We start from the raw sequence: 10215 nt of genomic DNA, 5'->3' as shown, positions 1-10215 counted from the left end.
TTTTTTTTTTTTTTTTTTTTTTTTTAACTTAAAATTTTATATATATGAAAGTAAATAGGAAAATAAATAAGTAATAAAATTTTTAAGAATAAGAATATGAAATAAAATAAATGTGATGTTATGCTTTTAGCTTCTAAATTTTTTCTATGTTTATTTATAAACATTAATGTATAAATATTATTTTAATTTGTGAAGATGGCTTGTATATGTATACTTTCCATGTTTGACAACGGACAAATGGAAAAATAGAAAGATATGATTAATTCTTAGACAACGATGCTAAACCTTATATGGTCGTAGAGATAAACACTTTTGGACGTGTAGACAAACATTTTAATAAAAGTGTTCGGAGATTGGTTGGATTGGGTTAAAGACATTTTTTTAAGACTCAAATTAAATCACTGTTGTTAAATAATTACTCAATCCAATCCTAAATTTTTTAGGTTGAATTGGGTTGATTCATTTATTTAATTTTTTATTTTTTAATAAAAATAAAATATTATTCTCTGTCCTTATTTTCAATTTCAAAATTTTATTGAAAGGTTGCCATTCAATTACTTATGGTAATTATTTTTAAAAATTATTAGATAATAAATAATAAATATGAAATTAAATAAATGTATATTTTAAAATTAAATATAAGTTTTAGGATAATTCATGAACTAACCTATTAATTTTTCATTTGGATAAATTCATAATTCAACCAAAAAAATTGTATAATTTAAATTGGGTTGTTGTGGTGATCGATTTTTTTGAACACCCTTACACTTTAATCTTTGGCGACAGGTCGTTGGGGGTAATATCGGGGATGACAGGAGCGGGGGGGAACGTGGGCTCGGTACTGACTCAGCTGATATTCTTCAGAGGGTCAAGATACAGCAAAGAGAAGGGGATAAGTCTGATGGGAGTAATGATAATAGGGTGCACTCTTCCAATACTGTTAATATATTTCCCACAATGGGGCGGCATGCTGACCGGACCAGCTTCCTCCAAGATTGCTTCCGAGGAAGAGTATTACTTGTCGGAGTGGACCCCTGAGGAGAGGGTCAAAGGCTACCATTTGGCTGCCCTCAAGTTTGCTCAAAACAGCCGAACTGAAAGAGGCAAAAGCCTTAGTAAGGGCACTGCTGATGCTGCCTCTGCCGCCGCGGCTTCACCTCACGTCTGAGAAACACAAAAACCATGTTGGGCTTGAAAATTGGGCCTTTTTGTTATTGGGCTCAAGGCCCACTTCCACGACTCAATTCCTACGTACGCCGTTTATGCTACTTAATCTTTGTTTTTTTTTTCCTTCTTCCGTCTAAATCTCTATTTTAATTTATAATAATTCAGATTGGGATGAACTCAAAAATAAGTTATCTAAAATAATTAGTTATAAAATATATGATATTCATAATCATTTAATATTCGAAGAATATAGTAGTTAGGGAATATGTCTTAATATTCGTAATCAGTTAAATTTGATATCAATAAATATTGAATCTTTGATCCCAATTCTATTTGTTAATATTTTCATTGAACCTTCGATCCCGAGTAGATATTGTGTCATCTATTTTCCTAAATTCTAAAAGTTATAAGACACAACTCAACCCAATATGTACCGTTTAAGTTAAAGTTATAAATTTATTCAAGCCAGGTTGAATTTTTGTGTTCCCGTAAAGTTAGATTGGATTGAATTTTAAAATTACATATTTACTTTTATATAATTATATCTATATATTTTTATTTAATTACCTATTTAATTTTTTATTATTTATTCTACAGAAACACCTAAAAGGTTTTAATTATTTGACAAATATTTTTTTTACAATAATATTAAAATTTAGTTGCAAGTTTTAATTAAATGACTACAAATAAATAAATGCTTCACAAATTAACATTATATTTTTATTAAAAACAAAATCTTCAAATCACACCATCCAAATCAACCCAACCCAAGAAAAAAATATAAAAATGTCTAATTCCAACCCAATCCACTGGGATTATTCTCGATATAATCATAAAAAAGTTAATTTTTCAAGAATTTTAGACCAAGCTTATCATAAACTTTGATTTTCGACTACCCAGCTCTAACTCTTCAATATATTTCTTGCTGGAAGTATCCCTGATTCCATTGATAACGAGTGGAACCAAATAATTCAACCGGGTATAGCTGCTGAACCTTACTATATAGTTCCAGCAAGCTGCAAAACCCAACTCCACTGTAACCACCATTAAACTCTCTTTTAGTTAGCCCTTTCTTCTCCACCAACCAATTTTAGAAGAATAAATCACCACTTCAACTCATTACAACTTCCAAAAACCTGCTCAATAAAGTAAAAAAGTGACGTTTTTTGGCAAATGAGTGGGCGAAATTTGGGCCACTTTGTTTGTACTAATCGGGAAACGAGACACTGATAGATTCAGAAATGAAATCAACGCCAAAACCCACAACCATAAATGCTTTTACAATCATCACCTCTCTACATTTTCCAAAACTAAATCTGCAGAAGGGAAGCCGGAGAAAAGGAAAAACAGAAACAGAGAGAAAATGGAGAGGTTTGTGCATTAGTAGCAGATATAATCATAATCATGGGACCTTGCGGTTCTCCTAACAGCGCCACCGCCACCGCCACCGCCACCGCCGCTTCTCAAGCAGTAGTCTATGCTAGAAGGAAGAAGAGGGGCCTGAGATTTACCGTAAGAATTCCAACATAGGGAGCTTTGAAAGGCTGTGGATTGTGAAGATGGGTTGAGCTGGATGTCTATGAGATCAACGTCTATGCAAGGGATTTGGGTGCTGCAGGCTAAGTGAATAGGCTGCACCGCGTAACTTCCTATGATTTGATTGTATGTTATGCCTGATATTGCAACGGCTCCTGTTTGGTTATTGCATATGTACTTGTCGCAGTAGTATTGGTCTATCATAATGGGTATCTTGACATCACAAACTTGGATTTTGGAGAATGATACGTTCTTCACTGACCCAACTCCTCCCTGTTCATATTCCATCAAACCCAATCACAAATCACACTCCTAACCTCATTAATCATGCTTAATTTACTGTTAGGAACCACAACTCCTTTGGAGCCATCGAACAAAGTACTTTTTTCGACATTTAAGTTACTTTTGACTACACTTTCAAAGCTTGTCAATTCTTTACTATGGACATGGCTAAGTTAAGAATCTAACTTTGATACCATGTTAAGAACAACGACTCTCCACAATGGTATGATATTGTCTATTTTGAGTATAAGCTCTCATGGCTTTGCTTTTGATTTTTCCAATCGGTCTCATACCAACAAAGATGTATTTCTTACTTAGTCCATAATTAACCCCTTAATTAGCCGACGTGGGACTCCTCTCCCAACAATCTCAACATAAACAACATATAATAGTTCCACCATAATTAAAGGAGTAGATTAGTAGTTTAACCCCTTTGTTTTCTTTACCTGCCAGGTCTTGATTCTCACTCCTGAAAGAGTGTTTTGAATTGAGATGTTTTCGACAACAATATTGGAGACACAAGCAGCTGTTCTATCTTTCCCAAGTCCGCCCAAGCTGTAATTATAGGCAAGATAATCATCTTTAGTGCTGACAATAATAATGTTTAAGAAAGTTGAGCAAGATGGTTAATTTGTAATCACTGCCATAAGTAATATTATCTACAGGAATTACCTTTGTGAAAAAGTAAAATTGATGAGGAGTTTATATTTACCTTATGCCATGTCCAGGGCCACAATTGATATGATGAATGTGGATGTTGGAGCAGCCAGTCTGAATGGAAACACAGTCATCTCCTGTTAAAATAACAAATCTTATAATAAGTTGGTTCAATTGGGTAGCTTTACATGAGATCCCACATTGGTGGGAGACGGAAATGAAGCATTTCTAATAAGGGTGGGAAAACCTCTCTCTAGTGGACGCGATTTATAACCTTGAGAGAAAATTCGGAAGGGAAAGCCTAAAGAGGAAATATCAACGGGCGGTAGGCTTAGGTTGTTACAAATGGCATTAGAGCCAAACATCGGGCGGTGTACCAACGAAGACGCTGGGCTTCCAAGGGGGTGGATTGTGAGATCCCACATTGGTTGGAGAGGGGAACGAACCATTCCTTGTAAGGGTGTAGAAACTTCTCCCTAGTGGACAGGTTTTAAAACCTTGAAGGGAAGCCCGGAAGAAAAAGTCCAAAAAGGACAATACTAGCGGTGGGCTTAGGTTGTTATACTTTATTGGTGAATCGGAGATATGCGTTTTAACCTCATAATTTTCCAATATAAATCCAATATAAAAGAGAGAAAATATGCAAATTTGAGTAAAAAATTGTTTTATGAGAAAGAACAATGAAAATATTATTAAAGATGGGCTGTGAATTAGCTCTGTTCATACCACAGCTAATGTTCGAGTGTTGAATCTCGACATCTTGTGTGTTCTGCAGGTGAATACCGTCGGTGTTGGGGCTGTTCTCCGGCGAAGAAATGGTGATATTGTCAACTTGGACGGTGCCGGAGTTGTCAAACTTCAGATGGCACTGTGGACTGTTTATTATGGTGATATCACGAACTGTCACATTGAAACTTGAATAAAATCTTAATGCCTGTCATTAATTAGCAAACTATTCTTTTAAAAACTGTAATTATGAGCAAAAAGAAGAGAGAAAGAGTAAGAAAAGTTTACAGTAGGCTTCATATCTGGAGTGTTCTTCATTTTCTTCTGCAGAAACAAAAACAACAGGACATGGTTTAGCTAAAACCACGATCTCTCAATGTAATTAGCATAATTTAATGAAGATTAAGAGAACCAACCTTGTTATTGTCGAATCTGGAGCGAGCCCACCAATTAAAGCCCATGCCATCCACAGTACCAGAGCCTTGAATGGTGAAGTTATGAAGCCATTTAAAATTCAGCCATTGAAACAAGCTGGATTTAGGCCACGAACTCACTTTGGTAGGCGCCAATACAGCTCCATCAATCTGATTTGGAATGCCACTTCCAATTAAATATCTTATCCTTGGAACTCTAAGCAGCACGAATTTATTGACATGACGAGTCAAAAGAATATACTTTTTGTCTTTTTTTCAAACATTCTCAAATATACCAAATCCCTGAAGGAGAAGAAAACAAGGCAAACCTGAAGAACAAGCTGAGGCATACAAGGGCCTTCTAGAGTTATGGGTTTGATGAGAAACTTGTACTGTGATGGTATCTCTAATGTAGCTCCAGTAATCTCGCATGCAGCTTCCCATGCTGCTAGAAGTGCCTGCATAAGATGGTTTTTTTACAGGTTCAAAACAGGACATCAGTCACCATTTTAAGGTTGTTTTGGACAGTTTTTACCTTGGAATCATCAAAAACTCCATTGCCCTTTGCTCCAAAAGACAAGATATTAAAAATGGTGGACTGGGTTTGATTGTAATCAGGAAATGGAGATGGTGCAGGACCTGAACCATTGCCATTGTCAACACCCTTTTGCTTCTGATGCTTGTTTTTCTTGCTGTGATATTGCTTCCTTGCCTCCACTCTAACTACAGAAGAAGACACCAGCAAAGAGACCACCAAAAACAGAACCAATGAAAAAGTTAAATTCTTGCTTCTTTGTTTCATCTCCAAAAGCATTATTATTTCACTTTAGCACTAGAGGACTTTAAGCTAAGTTCAATTGGAAATGGAAACAGGGTAGTGAAGTCTTCAGTATATATAGAGAATTCAAGGCATGTCATGTTCAAAAAACAAAAAGAAAAACAGCCCATTTTCCAAAAAGAAATTACCTATTGGCATCTAACAGCCTGCTCAAAAAGAATAAACATAAAGAAAACTTCATCCTAAGCAAGTGAATGGTATTATAATTAGTGAAAGTTACAATTATTTGTAGCACCTTTGTTTGTTTGTCTGTTGTGTTTAAAATTATGAATCAGACAAATTATGAAAGCAACCTACGGCACAGCGAATGGATAACATAATGTTTTCAAGATTAAATCTTAAAAATACAAATAAATTATTCTTACAACAATATTGTAACAACAGGTCAAGCGCACGCTAACAGATATTGTCTTCTTGGGGCTTTCCTTTTTCCTTTCGAGCTTCCCCTATAATTTTTAAAATGTTTCTCGTTAGAGAGAAGTTTCCACCCTTATAAGGAATGCTTCATTCTCCTCTCCAACAGATGCGAGATCTCATAGTCCACCCCCCTTGGGAACCAACCGCTCGGTGTCTGGTACCATTTGTAACAGCCTAAGCCTACCGCTGGTAGATATTGTCCTTTTTGGGTTTTCCCTTTCCAACTTCCCCTCCAAGTTTTTAAAACACACACTTATAAGGGATGCTTCCAGATGTGGAATCTCATGGGACACAATTATAATAATAATCATCCATTTGTTGGCTTTGATTACAATTAATCCCTCGGGGTAAATGCCAATGTAGTTGCGGCCATGAACAATTAAACTCAAAAGCTGAACAATTTAAAGATGAACTTCTAACCAAGACACAGATTCATCAAGATTATAAATATGAAAGAAAAGGGTGTCAAAATGACAGCCCAAAATCAATGGTAACATGATCAGAAGCACCAAGCAGAAGGGGTTACTGGATTAGTGGGCTATCAGAACTCAGAAGCCCCATTATACAGAAAAGAGTCAAATGGGAGATAAAGAACAAAGTTTAGAGGGCAGAATGGAAATCAATAAATAAATAAGTAAAATCCACTGGGAAAAGGAGGTGGGTGTTGTGGTCTCTTTGTTGTCTTTGTGAGTAAATTTAATGGAGCATGAAATCATGGGGGCAGTTTATATAGTTGAATACCTGTAAAGTTGTATAAAGAGGCCTTTTCAAGAGAGCAAGTGGCTCGCACGTTGATGGAACTGGATATTCAACAAAGATGCGGCTCGGCATTACAGTAGTGACCTCCATTTGGCTCCATTCGAATCTGCCCACCTGGTTAGCCGTCGCACGCGGTGGCCCACTCGATGCTCCGGTCGGTGGCCACTACGGCGATGCTCTTCTTCTTTCTTTCTTTCGACTCTCTGCTGTACCAGTTTGTGGTCGGGGTTAATGGTAGTTGCCAACGAGGAAGATGGGAGGTTTTGGGATTTGGGCCTTGTGGTTAGTCTTTGGCCCAACTAAATATTGGGCCTCTCATGATCTCTGAATATCCGGCCCAAAATACCGTTTTAACCATTTGAGAGATGTTGGGTATGGGCCTTATGAATAGCTCCTACGGCCCAATTTGTTTTTGGACCTAAATTCTCTCTGCCGTTTAAAAAATATACTCTCCACTTCTTGAGGGTCTTCTACTAGTTTTGAAATACCTTTTTTAAAAATAATATAATAATTATTAAATAGTAATAATAATAATAATAAAAGTATTTTTAAAATATATATATATATATATATATATATATATATATATATATATATATATAACTGTATATATATTTTAGATAGTTATTATATGGTATATAGTTATATTTGATAAAGCTATTTATAGTAAATCGAAACTATTTATATATTCGTGGTTTGAAGACGTACTCTCTCCTCTCTTTCTACTGAGGATTGTACACATACCTAAACACATCAATTCATTTCTAGTTTTTGTGTTTATCTAGATTAACTATGTGTGTAACAACTGAGATTTACGATCTGTGGATATGGGAAAGAGAAGTTTGATGGATCTGATTTCGATTTATGGAGGATACAAATTGAAGATTATCTCAAACATAAAGATCTTAGAGAACTTTTGTTAGGGGTGAAGCCGGATACCATGACCACGGAGCAATGGAAACTCAAAGATCGTTAGGCCCTACGATTGATTTGGTTGACACTATCCAGAAACGTGGCGTTCAACATCATCAGCAAGAAGACGACGTCAGACCTATTGAAGGCGTTGTCGAACATGTACGAAAAATCATCGGTATGAGCAAGGTTTATTTAATGCGAAAATTGTTCAATCTACAAATGTATGAAGGTGCATCTGTTGCTGATCATATAAATGAATTCGATATGATTGTAAGTCAACTAAGTTCCGTGGAAATTAATTTCAAAGAAAAATTAAAGCATTGATTTTGATAGCATTTTTACCCTGAGTCGTGGGATATTGTTGTTGCCAGGATCAGTCGTTTTTAAAGATTTGAGAAATTTTTAAAGATTTGAGAAACTGGAGTTCAATAAAATCCGAGATAGTTCTCAACAAAAATATTCGCAAACGAGAATCTAAAGATTCATCTTGTAGTGCTCTCTTGACCAAAGGAGAAGGAGTAAATTGAAGGCCCAAAGAGGTCGATCAAACAGATCAAACGTTTGGAGTTGTGGAGAAAAATGTCACTTTCGTATATATTCTCAATCAAAATTATTAAATCAGAACTAGTCTCTACTATTCTAGTTTCTTCCTCTTGATCGATTCCATGGAGTTGCTTACTCGTCTTCTTGCTTCACGAGTGTTCATGCTTTTGGACAGTATGAACCATCTTCCTCACTCGGACTGTGATTTCTGTTATGAGCAGATGAAACCTCGGATCCTGCGTTGTCACCGCTTTCTGCTTGATACTCGAGGGGGCAGATTCTTGTATGATGGGTGCTATGTTAGGTATGATTATTATAACTTCTTCATCGAATCTTTGAGTGCTGTGGATACGGCTGTTAGCTGTATGCGGGAGGTCGGTTTACAGTGGGAATCAGGCCGTGTTTAGTCATAATGCTAGGAAATTGGCGAGGAATTTTAGTGTAGCAGAGCCCAACAACGATGGCTTTTCTGAGTGATTATGCTGTGCCTCCCATGCATCTACAATACAAACATTTAGCAGAGCGACATGTTTAATGAAATATTGGCGGAGAAATGCTCTGCTTTTTTCAGCACTCGTATTTCCCCGAGGTTACATGGCTCCTGAATAAGCCCTTGCTAACCCAAGCCCATCCATGTCGATGGTTGTGAAAATGCTTACAGAAAACTTGAGACTAGCCAGCCAAAACAGCCACTACATCAAGTGGATTAGCCATACCAAAAATTGGAATTAGTATTAGTATGACAGAAGAAACTTGAAATGTATTCTCTATATTGGTAACGCAAGCAATAATTTAAGTGTCCAAATTCTTCAGCAATTAAATAAATATATATATATATATATATATATATATATTTCCAGATATACATGACGAGAAAGCAAACAAAAGCTGATATTAGAAGAAACAACATTGGGAATATACATCTTGAGATTATTATTAAAGTGTCTCAGTCCTCTCTGAATAATCTACCAGAAGAAAGCCCATCCATTCCCTCAAACTGCATATTCTCTGATGGTTTCCAGTGGCGTTTCCGCTGATTTATGAACCAATTGTTAATTTGCTTCTGGTCAAGCCCTGTTCTCTCTGCCAGTGCAACCTTATCGGCTTCCTGCATAATTAAAAGCAGCGGATTTTGGCCCTCTGATTCAAGAACAATCATAAAATATTCCTCGATGAGGGATTTGTTAAGCAACTTTTAATATCATGAATTCCGTAATGAACTATATTGGGATAGATGGTAACTTAGTGAAATAATTAAAAACTTTAGACTGTGTTTAGCCTCATTCGTAGCACGTGACTAAGGCATGATGAAGTGAATTAATGCATCAACCATTGTCCAGTCCGTATTTTCTATGCTGTGAACTTTTTTGTGTGACCATACGATGTCCATTACAAAATTTTCGAAAGCTTATAAGCAAACATACCGTAGGATATGGCCATCTATAGTGAACGTTCCACCATTCAAGGAGTGTCTGCCTGGCTTCTTTTGGTAATTTTCCTTTTTTCTTCTTCTTTGAGAACTCCAATTTTAAGCTACTAATATGACTGCCAAATCGACGTAAAAGCTTGTCCTTGAGATCCCTGTTCTCGCCTTTGGTTTGAGTTTCCGGCTCCACAACTTCCATCTCTCCTCCGCTCAACTCTTCATCCGACGAGACAGCTCCTTCATCTGTTTACGAGATCGAAAACATATTCTTACTTGGCAGTAGTAATTCAGAAAATGTATAAGCAAGAAATAAAGCTCAATATTAAATGAAATGAAAAAATGTACGATTCAATGTCTTAAAGAAGAAGTGCAGATTGATATTGAAAGGGCACGGAAGGAAGATAGGACCCCACCAAAAAGGCATTTCAAAGGTAAAACAAGGATTTGACTGCTAACTGCAAAAGAGGAAGAAGGAAAAGGGAAGCCAAGCTGCGTTTCAGCAGTGTCTGGTTAAGTCGTTCGTCAGACGCGGTGGG

General features: G+C 36.3%; 3 protein-coding genes across 4 annotated transcripts in view; 1 reads left to right on the top strand and 2 right to left on the bottom strand.

Annotated features, from left to right (window-relative positions):
- Positions 1-1174, top strand: part of LOC111489712 (high affinity nitrate transporter 2.5) — a 2773-nt gene extending 1599 nt beyond the window's left edge. The window contains exon 2 of the mRNA XM_023138052.1: positions 787-1174. Coding sequence (XP_022993820.1) covers positions 787-1168 — 382 coding nt within the window. The 3' untranslated portion in view covers positions 1169-1174. The remainder of the gene's footprint in view (positions 1-786) is intronic.
- Positions 1175-2262: 1088 nt separating this feature from the next.
- On the bottom strand, positions 2263-7869 carry LOC111487726 (polygalacturonase At1g48100-like). Its single transcript, XM_023135239.1, has 10 exons — positions 7847-7869; positions 6778-6836; positions 5317-5504; positions 5111-5239; positions 4785-4952; positions 4657-4692; positions 4369-4576; positions 3698-3779; positions 3432-3540; positions 2263-2976 (listed from the first exon to the last, which is right to left on the bottom strand). Exons 1-10 carry the CDS (start codon positions 7867-7869, stop codon positions 2548-2550), a joined length of 1431 nt encoding a protein of 476 aa, XP_022991007.1. The 3' UTR covers positions 2263-2547.
- A 1172-nt stretch (positions 7870-9041) lies between these two features.
- The window catches only part of LOC111490404 (homeobox protein knotted-1-like 6), a 7878-nt gene continuing 6704 nt past the window's right edge, over positions 9042-10215 (bottom strand). For both annotated transcript variants that reach the window (XM_023139020.1, XM_023139012.1), the window contains 2 exons: positions 9678-9922; positions 9042-9361 (listed from right to left, as the gene is read on the bottom strand). In XM_023139020.1, coding sequence (XP_022994788.1) covers positions 9200-9361; positions 9678-9922 — 407 coding nt within the window. In that variant the 3' untranslated portion in view covers positions 9042-9199. The remainder of the gene's footprint in view (positions 9362-9677; positions 9923-10215) is intronic.

The sequence above is a fragment of the Cucurbita maxima genome, unplaced genomic scaffold (assembly GCF_002738345.1).
Source record: "Cucurbita maxima cultivar Rimu unplaced genomic scaffold, Cmax_1.0 Cma_Scf00001, whole genome shotgun sequence".
Taxonomy (NCBI): Eukaryota; Viridiplantae; Streptophyta; class Magnoliopsida; order Cucurbitales; family Cucurbitaceae; genus Cucurbita; species Cucurbita maxima.
The sequence above is the reverse complement of the archived record's forward strand: the minus strand, read 5'-3'. Positions and strand labels throughout refer to the sequence as shown.

Excerpts from the sequence above, each read along its gene's own strand:
- LOC111487726 (XM_023135239.1), bottom strand. The coding sequence starts at position 7,869 with ATGTTCGACAACGCCTTCAATAG. Across the intron at positions 4,953-5,110 it reads TGCCTCAGCTTGTTCTTCAG|ATTGATGGAGCTGTATTGGC; the intron begins GTTTGCCTTGTT and ends ATTCCAAATCAG. Across the intron at positions 2,977-3,431 it reads TGAGAATCAAGACCTGGCAG|GGAGGAGTTGGGTCAGTGAA; the intron begins GTAAAGAAAACA and ends GAATATGAACAG.